The sequence below is a fragment of the Oncorhynchus clarkii genome, chromosome 6, assembly GCF_045791955.1.
Source record: "Oncorhynchus clarkii lewisi isolate Uvic-CL-2024 chromosome 6, UVic_Ocla_1.0, whole genome shotgun sequence".
NCBI classification, from domain to species: Eukaryota; Metazoa; Chordata; class Actinopteri; order Salmoniformes; family Salmonidae; genus Oncorhynchus; species Oncorhynchus clarkii.
Genome location: NC_092152.1, coordinates 71,989,493 through 72,008,295, shown reverse-complemented (window position 1 = coordinate 72,008,295; position 18,803 = coordinate 71,989,493). Strand labels below are relative to the sequence as shown.

General features: G+C 42.3%; 1 protein-coding gene across 2 annotated transcripts in view; it reads left to right on the top strand.

Annotated features, from left to right (window-relative positions):
• Positions 1-18,803, top strand: part of LOC139411566 (cGMP-inhibited 3',5'-cyclic phosphodiesterase 3B-like) — an 88,797-nt gene that overhangs the window by 54,986 nt on the left and 15,008 nt on the right. For both annotated transcript variants that reach the window (XM_071158098.1, XM_071158097.1), the window contains exons 2-4: positions 14,320-14,370; positions 17,084-17,332; positions 17,654-17,802. In XM_071158098.1, coding sequence (XP_071014199.1) covers positions 14,320-14,370; positions 17,084-17,332; positions 17,654-17,802 — 449 coding nt within the window. The remainder of the gene's footprint in view (positions 1-14,319; positions 14,371-17,083; positions 17,333-17,653; positions 17,803-18,803) is intronic.

Genomic DNA, 18,803 nt, shown 5'->3' with positions numbered 1-18,803 from the left:
GCCATTTAGGCTACTCAGTGTCTCTTTTATTTTTGTATTATCTGTGTGTGTGTGTGTGTGTGTGTGTGTGTGTGTGTGTGTGTGTGTGTGTGTGTGTGTGTGTGTGTGTGTGTGTGTGTGTGTGTGTGTGTGTGTGTGTGTGTGTGTGTGTGTGTGTGTGTATGGTGTGGTGTGTGTGTCTAAAGAGGGCTGCTGACGCGCTGTGTGTCGCTAGCGGCTGACGTCAGCACTGACCTGCTCCTCTCCATACAAATCCCCAGCTGCCTGTTTCCCCCTTCTCTCAGTCCCCCTCGCACTCATTACCCTGCTTTTATGATTTCTACCCTGTCTGATCTGATCTCACACTCAGTGCTAGTGGAGGGGAAATATAACAAACAGGTCAGTGTAAGACTGGTTTGGACTGATTAGCAGCTCAAATAACTGCTGTGTTTTAGGAGAATATTCAGGACTAAGTTATGATAAAGATTAACCCAGTAAGCAAAATGACGTCTTTTAGACATCTCTTCCAGACATCCTTTTCCAGATGTTGACGTCAGGTGCGTTTTAGGTGCTGAATGAAAGGTGAAAATACTTATTTTCTGGAATAAAAAATAAATATTTTCGGCCTCCCGGGTGGCGCAGCTGTCTAAGTGCTTGAGGCACAGATCTGGATTCGATCCCGGGCTGTGTTGAAGTTGGGCCACGACCGGGAGACCCATGAGCAGCGCACAATTGGCTCGTAGTCGTCCGAGTTAGGGGAGGGTTTGGCCGGCTGGGATGTCCTTGTCCCATCGCGCTCTAGCGACTCCTATTGTGGGCCGGGCTCATGCACACTGACACGGTCGCCAGGTGTACAGTGTTTCCTCCGACACATTGGTACGGCTGGCTTCCGGATTAAGTGATCAGTGTGTCAAGAAGCAGTGAGGCTTGGCAGGTTGTGTTTTGGAGGACGCATGGCTCTCGACCTTCGGCTCTCCCGAGTCCGTATGGTAGTTGCAGCGATGGGACAAGACTGTAACTCCTAATTGGATGTCGCAAAATTGGGGAGAAAAAGGGATAAAAACAAAAAATATTACGAATTTTCCAGACATTGAAAATACATAATTTACAGATGTTGAAAATACATCTTTCAGTCATTGATTCTATGGACACATTTTAACTGCACATACTCAATGAAGTAAACATTATATCACAATAATCATTCTTCAAGCCTCTTAATATAAGAAAGTGGAGCCAACTGAAGAGTGCACCAGATTATTTATTATTGCTCCCATCTGTCACGTGCCTTGATGGTAGCTTTTTCAAAAGCTTTAGAACTGTCAGCAATGATGTTCAAAGTCATCCAACCTACAGAATAAACCAACAGACCACTTCAACGACAATAACATTCAAAAATCATTTGTAGACTGCAAATTGACTGCAAGAAACCCAAACAGATATACTATTTAACTTAAACATAATAATTTCAAACCTTGCTTACATTTGTAGATGGTCACATACACTACATGACCAAAAGTGTCGACCATCTCATTCCAAGATCATTGGCATTAATATGGAGTTGGTCCCCCCTTTGCTGCTATAACAGCCTCCACTCTTCTGGGAAGGCTTTCCACTTGATGTTGGAACATTGCTGCGGGGACTTGCTTCCATTCAGCCACAAGACCATTAGTGAAGTTGGGCACTGATGTTGGGCGATTAGGCCTGGCTTGCAATCGGCTTTCCAATTCATCCCAAAGGTTTTCGATGCGGTTGAGGTCAGGGCTCTGTGCAGGCCAGTCAAGTTCTTCCACACCGATCTCGACAAAACATTTTTGTATAGACGTCGCTTTGTGCACGGGGGCATTATCATGCTGAAACAGGAAAGGGCTTTCCGCAAACTGTTGCCACAAAGTTGCAGGCACAGAATTGTCTAGAATGTATGTAGGCTGTAGGTGTAAATGTCCCTTCACTGGAACTAAGGGGCCTAGCCCAAAACATGAAAAACAACGTGCTGACGTTGCTTCCAGAGGCAGTTTGGAACTCGGTAGTGTTGCAACAGAAGACAGATGATTTTAACGTGCTACGCGCTTCAGCACTGGGCGGTCTCGTTCTGTGAGCTTGTGTGGCCCACCACTTCCCTGCTGTTTCCACTTCCCAATAACAGCAGTTACAGTTGAGCGGGGCAGCTCTAACATGGCAGAAATTTGACGAACTGACTTGTTGGAAAGGTGGCATCCTATGACTGTGCCATGTTGAAAGTCACTGAGCTCTTCAGTACGGCCATTCTACTGCCAATTTTCGTCTATGGCAGTGGTTCCCAAACTTTTTATAGTCCCGTACCCCTTCAAACATTCAACCTCAGCTGCGTACCCCCTCTAGCACCAGGGTCCGTGCACTTTCAAATGTTGTTTTTTGCCATCATTGTAAGCCTGCCACACACACACACACTATACGATACATTTATTAATCATAAGAATGAGTGTTAGTTTTTGTCACAACCTGGCTCGTGGGAAGTGACTTAGAGCTCTTATAGGACCAGGGCACAAATAATAATCAATAATTTTTCTCTTTATTTAGCCATCTTAAATACACTGCTCAAAAAAATCAAGGGAACACTAAAATAACACATCCTAGATCTGAATTAATGAAATATTCTTATTAAATACTTTTTTACATAGTTGAATGTGCTGACAACAAAATCATGCAAAAATGGAAATCAAATGTATCAACCCATGGAGGTCTGGATTTGGAGTCACACTCAAAATTAAAGTGGAAAACCACACTACAGGCTGATCCAGCTTTGATGTAATGTCCTTAAAACAAGTCAAAATGAGGCTCAGTAGTGTGTGTGGCCTCCATGTGCCTGTATGACCTCCCTACAATGCCTGGGCATGCTCCTGATGAGGTGGCGGATGGTCTCCTGAGGGATCTCCTCCCAGACCTGGACTAAAGCATCCGCCAACTACTGGACAGTCTGGTGCAACGTGGCGTTGGTGGATGGAGCGAGACATGATGTCCCAGATGTGCTCAATTGGATTCAGGTCTGGGGAACGGGTGGGCCAGTCCATAGCATCAATGCCTTCCTCTTGCAGGAACTGCTGACACACTCCAGCCACATGAGGTCTAGCATTGTCTTGCATTAGGAGGAACCCAGGGCCAACCGCACCAGCATATGGTCTCACAAGGGGTTTGAGGATCTCATCTCGGTACCTAATGGCAGTCAGGCTACCTCTGGCGAGCACATGGAGGGCTGTGCGGCCCCCCAAAGAAATGCCACCCCACACCATGACTGACCCACCGCCAACCCGGTCATGCTGGACGATGTTGCTGGCAGCAGAACGTTCTCCACGGCGTCTCCAGACTCTGTCACGTCTGTCACGTGCTCAGTGTGAACCTGCTTTCATCTGTGAAGAGCACAGGGCGCCAGTCGCGAACTTGCCAATCTTGGTGTTCTCCGGCAAATGCCAAACGTCCTGCACTGTGTTGGGCTGTAAGCACAACCCCCACCTGTGGACGTCGGGCCCTCATACCACCCTCATGGAGTCTGTTTCTGACCGTTTGAGCAGACACATGCACATTTGTGGCCTGCTGGAGGTCATTTTGCAGGGCTCTGGCAGTGCTCCTCCTGCTCCTCCTTGCACAAAGGCCGAGGTAGTGGTCCTGCTGCTGGGTTGTTGGCCTCCTCCACGTCTCCTGATGTACTGGCCTGTCTCCTGGTAGCGCCTCCATGCTCTGGACACTACGCTGACAGACACAGCAAACCGTCTTGCCACAGCTCGCATTGATGTGCCATCCTGGATGAGCTGCACTACCTGAGCCACTTGTGTGGGTTGTAGACTCCGTCTCATGCTACCACTAGAGTGAAAGCACCGCCAGCATTCAAAAGTGACCAAAACATCAGCCAGGAAGCATAGGAACTGAGAAGTGGTCTGTGGTCACCACCTGCAGAACCACTCCTTTATTGGGGGTGTCTTGCTAATTGCCTATAATTTCCACCTGTTGTCTATTCCATTTGCACAACAACATGTGAAATTTATTGTCAATCAGTGTTGCTTCCTAAGTGGACAGTTTAATTTCACAGAAGTGTGATTGACTTGGAGTTACATTGTGTTCTTTAAGTGTTCCCTTTATTTTTTTGAGCAGTGTATAAAACTGTATTTGTTCATCAAAAATGGTGAATAACTCGCCACGGGTTAATTAGAAGGGTGTGCTTGAAAGGATGCACATAACTCTGCAATGTTGGGTTCTATTGGAGAGAGTCTCAGTCTTATATAATTTTCCACACACAGTCTGTGCCTGTATTTAGTTTTCATGCTAGTGAGGGCCGAGAATCCACTCTCACATAGGTACGTGTTTGCAAAGAGCATCAGTGTCTTAACAGTGCGTTTTGCCAAGACAAGAAACTCTGAGCGCCGCCCTATCCAGAAATCTGGCAGTGGCTTCTGATTAAATTCAATTTTCACAGAACCGCTTGTTGCAATTTCGATGAGGCTCTCTTGTTCAGATATCGATAAGTGGACTGGAGGCAGGGCATGATAGGGATAACGACTCCTGTTGTTTGTGTCATCCGTTTCGGGAAGGTTACCTGTGTGAGCGCACCCAATTCACTTAGGTGCTTCGCTATATCACATTTGACATTGTTTGTAAGCTTGTGTTCATTTGCCCATACAATGATGGAAAGACCTGTGTGTTGTCCTTGTTAACCTTTCTAGGGCAAGGGTTCCGCTAGCGCCATCGACAACATTCCGCTGAAAGGGAAGCGCGCGAAATTCAAAACAATTTTTTTGAAATATGTAACTTTCACACATTAACAAGTCCAATACAGCAAATGAAAGATAAACATCTTGTTAATCTACCCATCGTGTCCGATTCCAAAAATGCTTTACAGCTAAAGCACAACATATGATTATGTTAGGTCAGAGTCAAGTCACAAAAACACACAGCCATTTTTCAGCCAAAGATAGGAGTCACAAAAAGCAGAAATATAGATAAAATTAATCACTAACCTTTGATGATCTTCATCAGATGACACTTATAGGACATCGTGTTACACAATACATGTATGTTTTGTTCGATAATGTGCATATTTATATCCAAAAATCTCAGTTTACATTGGCGCGTTACGTGCAGTAATGTTTTGATTCCTAAACATCCCGTGATTTTGCAGAAATACTCATAATAAACATTGATAAAAGATGCAAGTGTTATTCACCGAATTAAAGATAGACTTAGCCTCTATTCAACCGCTGTGTCAGATTTCAATTATTTTTTTTACAGAAAAAGCATAATCTGAGAACGGCGCTCAGAACCCAAAACAGCCAGAGGAATATCCGCCATTTTGGCATCAACAGAAGCTAGAAAAAACACTATAAATATTCACTTTGATGATCTTCATCAGAAGGCACTCCCAGGAATCCCAGTTCGACAATAAATGACTGATTTGTTCCATAAAGTTCCATAAAGCCCATCATGTAGCCACTTGTTGTTAGTGTGTTCAGCCCAGTAATCCATCTTCATGATGCGCGAGCCCTTCCTCCAGACAAAAACTTGAAAAGTTCCGTTACAGTCCGTAGAAACAAGTCAAATGATGTATGCAATCAATCTTTAGGATGTTTTTAACATAAATCATCTGAGAATTTCAATGTCTGAAGAAAAGCATTGGAACGAGAGCAAACTCTGTCGTGAGCGCGCGTCATGAGACCGAGGCTCTCTGCCAGATCACTCACTTAAAGAGCTATTATGAGCCCCTCCTTTATAGTAGAATCCTCAAACCAGTTTCTAAAGACTGTGACATCTAGTGGAAGCCCTAGGAAGTGCATCCTCATTCATATCTGTTAGAGGAATTAAATTCCTATACAGTGAGGGGGAAAGTATTTAGTCAGCCACCAATTGTGCAAGTTCTCCCACTTAAAAAGATGAGAGAGGCCTGTAATGTTCATCATAGGTACACTTCAACTATGACAGACAAAATGAGGAAAAAAATCCAGAAAATCACAGTTGGGGAACTCTATGGTATGGCAAGCCGTCTGTCTGCAGACTGCAGCAGAGTAGTTAGATGTCGGTTTTGGTTGTGTGGATGTGGCTGACTGTGGTGGTGAGATTGACGGTTAAGGCCAGGCAGCCATCAGTCATCAAAGGATATGGCTGGTGTTGCAGCAGGACCAGGGTGTGTTATAGGGTGTTGTTTTGGTGTGCTTCCCTGACAGGCTGGCCCTGGTTGGCGGGTGTCGTGGGGCGGGTTGGGTGGGCCCGGTTGAGGGCTGTAGCGTGTCAGTGTGGAGTTATTCGGCTCCCTGTCATAACCCAGGGCTAGGGGAAGGCAGGTGAGAAACGCACATGCTGACACTTTCCCCTCTCCCAGCCACTCACAACAGACAGCTCCCACCTCACAAATACCTCACCTCACACCAAGACCAAGAACCAAAACACCTAACAAATGCTGTCTCCTCAATCAATGAACTATTTGAGATGTTTTATTACACTGAACAAAAATATAATATAAACGCAACATGCAAATTGTTGGTCCTTTGTTTCATGAGCTGAAGTAAAAGATCCCAGAAATGTTTCATACGCAAAGTTTGTGCACAAATTTGTTTACATGCCCGTTAGTGAGTAATTCTCCTTCGCCAAGATAATCCATCCACCTGACAAGTGTGGCATATCAAAAAGCTGATTAAACAGCATGATCATTACAGAGGTGCACCTTGTGCTGGGGACAATAAAAGGTCACTCAAAAATGTGCAGTTTTGTCACACAACACAATGCCACAGATGTCTCAAGTATTGAGGGAGCGTTCAATTGGCATGCTGACTGAAGGAATGTCCACCAGAGCTGTTGCAAGAGAATTGAATGTTCATTTATATACCATAAGCCGCCTCCAACATCGTTTTAGAGAATTTGGCAGTAAGTCCAACCTCCTCATCTCGCTTATTCACCTACGGGATCATCTGAGATCAGCCACTCGGACTCGGTTTGCACAACCGAAGAACTTCTGCACAAACTGTCAGAAACTGTCTCAGGGAAGCTCATCTGCATGCCCATCATCCTCACTATAGGTCTGGACTAGAGGTCGACCGATACGATATCGATTATTGGAGGACCAAAAAAAGCCGATACCGATTAATCTGACAATTTTTTAAATATTTTTTTTATTTGTAATAATGACAATTACAACAATACTGAATGAACACTTATTTTAACTTAATATAATACATTAATAAAAATCCATTTAACCTCAAATAAATAATGAAACATGTTCCATTTGGTTTAAATAATGCAAAAACAAAGTGTTGGAGAAGAAAGTAAAAGTGCAATATGTGCCATGTAAAAAAGCTAACGTTTAAGTTTCTTTCTCAGAACATGAGAACATATGAAAGCTGGTGGTTCCTTTTAACATGAGACTTCAACATTCCAAGGTAAGGGGTTTTAGGTTGTAGTTAATATATTATTTATATAACTATTTCTCTCTATACCATTTGTATTTCATATACCTTTAACTATTGGATGATCTTATAGGCACTTTAGTATTGCCAGTGTAACAGTATAGCTTCCGTCCCTCTCGTCGCCCATTACCTGGGCTCGAACCAGGAACACATCGACAACAGCCACCCTCGAAGCATTGTTACCCATCGCTTCACAAAATCCGCGGCCCTTGCAGGGCAAGGGGAACAACTACTCCAAGTCTCAGAGCGAGTGACATTTGAAACGCTATTAGCGCGCACCCTTCTAACTAGCTAGCCATTCACATCGGTTACACCAGCCTAATCTCGGGAGTTGATAGGCTTGAAGTCATAAACAGCTCAATGCTTGAAGCACAGCAAAGAGCTGCTGGCAGAATGCACGAAAGTGCTGTTTGAATGAATGCTTACGAGCATGCTGCTACCTTCCACCGCTCAGTCAGACTGCTATATCAAATATCAAGTCATAGACTTAATTATAACATAATAACACACAGAAATATGAGTCTTTGGTCATTAATATGGTCGAATCCGGAAACTATCATTTAGAAAACAAAACGTTTATTATTTCAGTGAAATACGGAACCGTTCCGTATTTTATCTAACTGGTGGCATCCCTAAGTCTAAATATTGCTGTTACATTGTACAACCTTCAATGTTATGTCATAATTACGTAAAATTCTGGCAAATTAGTTCGCAACTAGCCAGGCGGCCCAAACAGTTGCATATACCCTGACTCTGCGTACAATGAATGCAAGAGAACGGACACAATTTCACCTGGTTAATATTGCCTGCTAACCTGGATTTATTTTAACTAAATATGCAGGTTTAAAAATATATACTTCTGTGTATTGATTTTAAGAAAGGCATTGGTGTTTATGGTTAGGTACAGTCGTGCAACGATTGTGCTTTTTTCACAAATGCGCTTTTGTTAAATCATCCCCCGTTTGGCGAAGTTGGCTGTCTTTATTAGGAAGAAATTGTCTTCACACAGTTCGCAACGAGCCAGGCGGCCCAAACTGCTGCATATACCCTGACTCTGTTGCAAGAGAAGTGACACAATTTACCTAGTTAAAAGAAATGCATGTTAGCAGGCAGTATTAACTAAATATGCAGGTTTAAAAATATTTACTTGTGTATTGATTTTAAGAAAGGCATTGATGTTTATGGTTAGGTACACGTTGGAGCAACGACAGTCCTTTTTCGCAAATGCGCACCGCATCGATAATATGCAACACAGTACACGCTAGATAAACTAGTAATATCATCAACCATGTGTAGTTATAACTAGTGATTATGACTGATTGATTGATTGTTTTTTATAAGATAAGTTTAATGCTAGCTAGCAACTTACCTTGGCTTCTTACTGCATTTGCGTAACAGGCAGGCTCCTCGTTGAGTGCAATGAGAGGCAGGTGGTTAGAGCGTTGGTCTAGTTAACTGTAATGTTGCAAGATTGAATCCCCGAGCTGACAAGGTAAAAATCTGTTGTTATGCCCCTGAACAAGGCAGTTAACCCACCGTTCCTAGGCCGTCATTGAAAATAAGAATATGTTCTTAACTGACTTGCCTAGTTAAATAAAGGTGTAAAAAAAATCGGTGTCCAAAAGTACAGATTTCCGATTGTTATGAAAACTTGAAGTCAGCCCTAATTAATTGGCCATTCAGATTAATCGGTCGACCTCTAGTCTGGACCTGACTGCAATTTGCAGTCGTAACCGACTTCAGTGGGCAAATGCTAACCTTCGATGGCCACTGGCACACTGAAGAAGTGTGCTCTTCACTGCTGAATCCCGGTTTCAACTGTACCGGGAAGATGGCAGACAGCGTGTATGGTGTCATGTGGGTGATCAGTTTGCTGATGTTATCGTTGTGAACAGAGTGCCTCATGGTGGGGTTATGCTATGGGCAGGCATTAATATGGACAATGAACACAATTACATTTTATCGATGGCAATTTGAATGCACAGAGATACCATTACGAGATCCTGAGGCCCATTGTCCTGCCATTCATCTGCCGTCATCACCTCATGTTTCAGCATGATCATGCACGGCCTCATGTCGCAAGGATCTGTACACAATTCCTCGAAGCTGAAAATGTCACAGTTCTTCCATGGCCTGCACACCCACCAGACATGTCACCCATTGAGCATGTTTGGGATGCTCTGGATTGACGTGTAATGTCTTAAAGTAATGATGGACTGTCGTTTCTCTTTCCTTATTTGAGCTGTTCTTGCCATAATATGGACTTGGTATTTTACCAAATAGGGCTATCATCTGTATACCCCCCCACCCACCTTGTCACAACACAACTGATTGGCTCAAATGCATTAACAAGGAAATAAATTCCACAAATTAACTTTTAAGAAGGCAGACCTGTTAATTGAAATGCATTCCAGGTGACTACCTCATGAAGCTGGTTGAGAGAATGCCAAGAGTGTGCAAAGCTGTCATCAAGGCAAAGGGTGGCTACTTTGAAGAATCTCAAATATAAAATATATTTTGATTTGTTTAATAGTTTTTGGGTTACTACATGATTGTGTTATTTCTGTGTTATTTCATAGTTTTGATGTCTTCACTATTATTCTACAATGTAGAAAATAGTTAAAAACCTTGAATGAGTAGGTGTTCTAAAACGTTTTACCGGTAGTGTGTATTAGGCCCAATATTGTGAATATATTAGGCTCTATATTCTGACTATTGTGCCTATATCAGGCCCTATATTGTAACTATATTGTGACTATTGTGACTTTATCAGGCCTCAATTGTGACCGTCTCATACAGATAAGAATGTCCCAGTATGTTTACCTCCATTTGAATTTACAAGTAGAGTTGTGTTAAAATAGGAGAGAATGTAGCATAGCTTGATTTACAATCCTCCATATTTGCATTGGTACTGTTGTACACAGTATTGTACCATGTTACACGATGCTCTCTTTTGACCTAAAAACTGGTGAATCTGTAATTAGGCAGGTGTGTGTGTGTGTGCGCGCATAATGTTGTTGTTACACACACAGGGGCTAGCTAACAGGCCTGTGTATTGTGGCCATTGAACTCTGCTGTTGACCCACATTTCCCTGTCTCTGAAACTGTGTTACATTCACTGTCAAATCATGTGTGAACAGAGCTTGGCTTTTTTCGTGTGAGACTACATGTTGAGGTGAAGATGAACATGGAGTGTACAGAGAGATACGAACAGACCGTACGTGTGTATGTGTGTGTGTGCGTGCGTGCTCACAGAGGTGTGAACAAAGCGTCACAGTGACACACGTGTCTGAGGAACACACTCCCTAGCTCCAGTCTGACAGCCAGATGACTGTGTCATCCACTACACTCCATGGCAGCCTCTCATTCTCCCTCCCTCTCTTTACCTCTCCCTCTGTCATTCCCTCTTTCTCGTCTCTCCCTCTCTCCTCACTCTCTCCCTCCCTCCGACCCATCTCTCTCTCTCCTCCACCCCGCTCTCTCTGTAAACAAGCAGACGTCCGACAGATCTTTCCTCCGGCCCTCTCCCGCCATCCTGTCACCATGGCGTTTGGAGCATTGTTTGCTGGGCTCTGTTGAGTTGCCATGGCAGTGCTTATTTGCTGTACTAAATGTTTGGCTGCGTTGTACAGATTCTGATGACAAACACGGAGCATCCCGGTCTGATCAATGAAACTGCCTCTGATTGGAGAGGAAGGAACGAGGCATCTCATAGAAGCGCAGCACAGATACATTTGTCATCCAATGTAACCTATTTAATGGCCTCGTATTCTTTGTGTCTGGTGCCTTTTGATGCAGATAAAATATGTTTTGGGATGACATTCCCCTGACATAAATGCTTTGGTTTCTGTGTTCATTCAGAGGATCTCTGGTTGCAATTCTTGGTCTCTGATACTCAATTATTATTTAGAACAACACTGGTATCACTCACACTCCCAGAGTTCATCACTCCTCACTACACCTGCTCTCACACTCTGTAGAAGTCTACTACTGAACACACAACCTAGACTAAGGGTCTTGTGCAATCACAAAGATATCCTTTTTTACTCCATTAGTTAACGCTAAGAAGCAAATGAGGATTACATGTTGGATTAATGTGATTCATGTCAACGTTTACAATTATGTGAAACAAAGAGACCTGGATAATAAATGCTTTCTTACATTGCAGAAAGGAGGATGTTTTTATATCCCTGCACTATGTTCCAGTGCATTGGGAACCAGTGAACAAACACTTAAGCATCAAAGATGCAACAATGATTTACAGTGTAATTATATGATATGCCAATGTTCTAATGCTCTCTCAGACAGTTGAGCTCAGTGCATACTGGTCTACTTCAATCTTACGTAATGACTGCTTGGGATTGGGCTTTGTGTCTATTTAGATGTGAATTGCTGTGTGTTTTTGTGTTTAAGTCTGAGAGGTGGTCTGACTAAAGACTAGAGAGAGTAGAGGCCTTGAAGTGTGTCCATCCATCCACATGCTTCTAGCACACACCCTTGTGGCCAGTAGAAAGACTACATGCTCTCTGAGTCTTGAGGGAATGAATGTTTGCTCTCTGGGTTTAACCTGGCGACTAACCTGTGTTTCTTTCTCCCTCAGAGGACATGTATAGTGATCACCCAGTATGATGGCAAACTGCTCCCAAAACACATTTACTTCAGGACAGACGGTTCTGCTCTGTCTAGACTATAGATCATCCACAGATACTGTTGGGTGTTTGTTGCTATTATTTTATTCTTCCCAGAAGTGGTAGTTTGACAATTTAAACAAATGTATATGCAATATCCTATTTAAAATGTTTTATTGGCGTGAAAATACTGTCCAAGATGCAGGCAAACTAGTGAATTAAATAATATCAACAAATGTCAAAAATGGTATCGTTAGCGTTCGTTTCTAGAGGTTGTACTGTAGATCTATCTAAACCAATTCACATATATTCAACATCTACTGTAGATCTAGTTGTTGCAGTGTGTAGTAAGTAAACCTATGACCCTGTATGTGACAACGGAAGTGTAACACTCGTGGCATAGTAGCAGTTTGTCTGTGTGAGACTGTGAGCTCCTGTTTGGTGACTTTTCTCTGACAGATCATGTGGAAATGCTGGTCATTGACGTAATGGGGGCGAGATAAGATCTGAGAGCAACATTGTTGACGTTTCATTGTGGTCGGCTGGTTGCGGTGGTTTGCATTTTGTGTTTTTCCTTTCTACAAAAGGCATAAGTTAGAAACAACAGCTCTCTCTGTGTGTGTCGGCCTAAATAACACTCTACAGCAGTTGAAAGTCCACCGTTTGGTAATTTGTCTATGTAAGCTGTTTGACCTGATTCTATCATACCCTCATGTGTTTACTTTAGGTTAACTACTAGAGGTGAATAAAGTAACAACACTATCTCTTTGACCTCTTTAATATGCTATAACAGTTACACTATGTCTAATGTTGTAAAATAGACTGTTTCTCATTGACCTCTTTAATATGCTATAACAGTTACACTATGTCTGTTGTAAAATAGACTGTTTCTCATTGACCTATTTAATATGCTATAACAGTTACACTATGTCTGTTGTAAAATAGACTGTTTCTCATTGACCTCTTTAATATGCTATAACAGTTACACTATGTCTAATGCTGTAAAATAGACTGTTTCTCATTGACCTATTTAATATGCTATAACAGTTACACTATGTCTAATGCTGTAAAATAGACTGTTTCTCATTGACCTCTTTAATATGTTACAACAGTTACACTATGTCTAATGTTGTAAAATAGACTGTTTCTCATTGACCTCTTTAATATGCTATAACAGTTACACTATGTCTAATGTTGTAAAATAGACTGTTTCTCATTGACCTATTTAATATGCTATAACAGTTACACTATGTCTAATGTTGTAAAATAGACTGTATCTCATTGACCTCTTTAATATGCTACAACAGTTACACTATGTCTAATGCTGTAAAATAGACTCTTTCTCATTGACCTCTTTAATATGCTATAACAGTTACACTATGTCTAATGTTGTAAAATAGACTGTTTCTCATTGACCTATTTAATATGCTACAACAGTTATACTATGTCTAATGCTGTAAAATAGACTGTTTCTCATTGACCTCTTTAATATGTTACAACAGTTACACTATGTCTGTTGTAAAATAGACTGTTTCTCATTGACCTCTTTAATATGTAACAACAGTTACACTATGTCTGTTGTAAAATAGACTGTTTCTCATTGACCTCTTTAATATGCTATAACAGTTACACTATGTCTAATGTTGTAAAATAGACTGTTTCTCATTGACCTCTTTAATATGCTACAACAGTTACACTATGTCTAATGCTGTAAAATAGACTCTTTCTCATTGACCTCTTTAATATGCTATAACAGTTACACTATGTCTAATGTTGTAAAATAGACTGTTTCTCATTGACCTATTTAATATGCTACAACAGTTATACTATGTCTAATGCTGTAAAATAGACTGTTTCTCATTGACCTCTTTAATATGTTACAACAGTTACACTATGTCTGTTGTAAAATAGACTGTTTCTCATTGACCTCTTTAATATGTTACAACAGTTACACTATGTCTAATGTTGTAAAATAGACTGTTTCTCATTGACCTCTTTAATATGCTACAACAGTTACACTATGTCTGTATATAGCCTCACTACTGTATATAGCCCTGCTGTTATTTCACTATCTTTTTACAGTTGTTTTACTTTTTTTTCTTACCTATTGTTCACCTAATACCTGTAAGTAAGCTTTTCATTGTAAGGTCTACACCTGTTCTGACAAATACACTTTGATTTGATTAATGAATACCTGCATGAGTATATATATATATATATATATATATATATCTGTAACACACAAGGCCTAGCAAGGCCTCCTGACTGATGTGTGTGTTTCTCTTGTTCAGATGATCCTATGGGACTGGGACCTGAAGCAGTGGTACAAGCCCCAGTATCAGGTTAGTGTTCTCTTTCTCTCTCGCTCCCCCATCTCTCTCTCTCTCTCTCTTTCGCTCTACTTTCTCTCGCTCTTTCTCCCCCCCTCTCTCTCTCTGAATATTCTCATCTGGATACTGGTACAGTATATCATATACTCATCTGGATACTGGCTACACTATATCATATACTCATCTGGATACTGGCTACAGTATATCATATACTCATCTGGATACTGGTACAGTATATCATATACTCATCTGGATACTGGCTACAGTATATCATGTACTCATCTGGGTACTGGCTACAGTATATCATATACTCATCTGGATACTGGCTACAGTATATCATATACTCATCTGGATACTGGTACAGTATATCATATACTCACCTGGATACTGGTACTGTATATCATATACTCATCTGGATACTGGTACAGTATATCATATACTCATCTGGATACTGGCTACAGTATATCATATACTCGTCTGGATACTGCTACAGTATATCATATACTCACCTGGATACTGGTACTGTATATCATATACTCATCTGGATACTGGTACAGTATATCATATACTCATCTGGATACTGGTACAGTATATCATATACTCATCTGGATACTGGTACAGTATATCATATACTAATCTCTATACTGGCTACAGCATATCACTGTAGAGCACTTGTGCAGTCTATCATTCACATTAGGGTTGGGTATCATTTCCAATTTTACATTCAATCCATCCATGGAATTAATTGTAATAACATGAATACAACTATAGATCATCAACCCTCATAGTGTAACAAGTGTCCTCACAAGTGAATTAGATTTCCCAGAGAGGGCATTGAATTGACAAAATATTAGTAAAAGTGGATACTGAATAAAAATGGTATTAGTGTAGCTCACTGTAATTTAGTCATATTTCAAAGAATTGAGGCTGGAATTTAAGTATAAGTAGAGGGGGGATTTTTTTAAACTTACTCCAACCTTTTAGGAATTCAGATGTATCTCGATACATTTTGGAGAGCCTCCATATAATCTTTCTAATCTAGTATACTGGCCTTGTGTTCCAATTTATTGTCAAATCGCTGACACACGTTTTATGCTAGGTCTACTTCATGCATCGTAAAATGGAAGAATCAGTGTTTTTTGTAAGCTTGTGTGTGCGTGTGTGTGTGTAGATGTTTGGACTGTGTGTGTAGGCCTGCCTATGTGTGTGTATTTTGTGCCTTGTATGTGTTGTCATCCTGTTGGGGTCCACAGTGTTTTGAAGACACGCTGTACAGGTAGATCAACAGGAAGCAGTGCTCCTCTGACTGACGTGTGCCCCACTCATCACTCACCACTCATTGTGGCCACAGAGCCGGCCTTCAAAGGGCAGCCTAGTTCTCCAAACTCTCTAGTATTTTATATGGTGTCTATCAGCACAGCAACAGTCAGTAGTATGGACAGGGTGAAGAGGGGTAGGGGGGCAGGCAGGATCTACGTCAGTGTCATGACATACACACAGCCTCCTAGCTGTCGTCACTGGGCGCTGCACTTTTACTCCACACACAGGCACCATGCCCAGCCAGCACCATGCCCAGCCAGCACCATGCCCTGCCGCACCATGCCCAGCCAGCATCATGCCCTGCCAGCACCATGCCCTGCCAGCATCATGCCCTGCCAGCACCATGCCCAGCCAGCACCATGCCCTGCCAGCACCATGCCCAGCCAGCATCATGGCCTGCCAGCACCATGCCCTGCCAGCACTATGCCCAGCCAGCACCACTCCCCTTTATTACTGACATCACTGGTCCAAACAGCCTTTCAATTACCCAGCATCAATGCCATGAGCTCAGCAGCGAGCCTGTCTGCCCTTCACACTACCCTCCACTGCTGTAAGAGGAGTGACAAGTACAGTCCCATCACAATGAGGCCAGCAGTGTCCTGTTACAGCTATCTGACAGTCTATCTGCGTATGTGTGATACCTGTAGATGTCCTGGGCCCAGATTCACTAAACACTTTTTACGCAAAAACTTAAGAAGCTTCTTAACAAGAAGAAAAGAAGTTCATATGTGCAGATCCTCAAAAATGTCTTAAGAATTAATGATTTTTCTCATGAACTTCTCAGATGTCTTCTTACGAAATTCTTAACTATCTTGAGATGTTTGTCGTTAGGCAACCCAGCCAGCTAGCTGTCTATCTAGCAATGGCAATCATGTTAGCATATTTCTAATTGGGATTACTGGTCTAAAATGTTCTTGGCTTAAAAACAATTAACACTGAAACTTTCAGATGAAGTTAGTGAGTCAATTGAACATGTTCAATCGCTTTCATTAGCATATTCTTTCACTGCCTTTTATTTAAGACAATGGTTTAGCTATCTAGGAATTCCAAGAAGAAATTAAATTACTTTATTTTCAAGCATCTCATTTATACTTAATTTTTTTGCTTAAGGAGAAACATAAGAAGTAACATAAAAACAAGAACCTTTTGGAGGAATTGCACCTTCGCTTAACTTTCTTCATAAGTCCATAGTTAAGGAAAAAATGTCAATTAAGAAGGAATTTCTTCTTCAGAAGCTTTTCTGTTTGGACATTTAAATCCAATCTGGGTTCATTAGAAACAGTGAATGGAAATGAGGAAAGGACACCAGTCTCTCTTCTCTATTACAGTATCTACTGTATGTTGGTGCTCTGCTGAATGAGGCATCTCTCTGACATGTGTCCCCTTGTCTCCTCCATGTCCCCAGGGAGCGGTAAGTGGTAACGGAGTGGACCTGTCGGTCATCAACGAGGCCAGGAACATGGTGTCTGACCTGCTGATGGACTCGTCCCTGTCGCCACACACTGTCTCGTCCCTGCGCAGCGTCAGCAGCCTCATGGGGACCTTCTCTGGCTCCTGTCGGCCCAGGGTCAACCCCTTCACCCCCTTCCCAGGTTTCTACCCCTGTACCGAGGTGGAGGACCCTGCAGAGAGGGGCGACAGGAAGCCCCTGAAGGTGGGCCCTCCAGCAACCTTCTGAATGTGATACTAGCAGGTCATAACTAACACACAGACAGAAGCCTGCTGAGACTAGCAGGCCAACACATTATCCACTAACACATTATCCACTTATACATGGTATCTTATCCTCATAATGAATGTTCCTCTTCTATGTGTTCACCAGTGTTATGTAGATTTAGTTTAGTTGTTTTAGTTGTACACCTGCTCTACTCTATGTAACCTGGTGGTGAGCTGAATATAGATCTGCCTTTGACTGTGTTATAGCATCATTGATCATAATGTAATAATGTCTCCCTCCTCCCCTCCACACACCTAGGGTCTTAGCAGCAGGAACAGCCTACCAACCCCCCAACTCCGCCGCGGCTCCACCTCCTCCCCTCTCCCCCCTCTGGAGTCGGCCTCCTCCCGCTGGGAACGCAACAACGGCAAGAGACTGGGACCCCACCCTGACCTCAATATGACCAGGTATGACCACACACACCTTGACCTCAATATGACCAGGTACGACCACACACACACACACCCTGATCAAAATATGACCAGGTACGACCACACATACCCTGACCTCAATATGACCAGGTATGACCACACACACACACACACCCTGACCTTAATATGACCAGGTACGACCACACACAGGTGGGACTTCAGAGTTCAGACACCAGGTTAAAGGTTAAAGACATGCCCCGGTAATTTGGCGACTAATAAGTACTTTTTAAACCTCACGTTTTCGTCTGGATGTGTCAATGTGTAGTTCATACATGCATAATCTATGAGCAGAATAACTCTCTTACCTCAATTAGCCATGAAATCCTTAGTTTCAAAGCAACTTTCTTCTGGAAGCTGTGCGGTGCCATTTTCCCTACATTTACCCCTATGTGGGCTAGTCCCCTAGCAATTAGAGTTTTAGCAAATGAGCTTCAGCCCCTCACCATTTGAGTGACAGCTAGCAAGACACTCACACAGTAGAGAGAGAAAGGGAGTAATGACGTGGTGCACATATCAGCACATTTGCGAGGTAGTACGGAGTTTTTCGGGGACCACTTTTTGCTCGCGGGCACTACTTTCAGAACTACTGGCTAAAAGGTATATAAAAGTACTGGAGAATATCTTTCAAGGTCAAGTCATTTTCAACATGGCACACTCCCCATCTTTACCCTGATATGAACAAGCAGGCCCTCCCTCAGCAACACATTCTTTACCATCTGTCCTTGATTAAACTCCCTGAAGATGTGGTTCCCTTTTATATCCACTGGGGGGCAGTAGTGGTCAAGCTCTGTAAACTGATATGCCTAACAGATAATGACCATAACATTCCTTCATTCTGTTTGTTCCAACACTGTTTAGATGAGTCGCTTGATCTTTAATGGATCTTTGTCTTCTTCAAGGATACAGTTTCAACATTGATTTTCATTGTCTTACTTTGAGCACCAAATGAGTCATATAATTAGTGTTACTGTATGCTA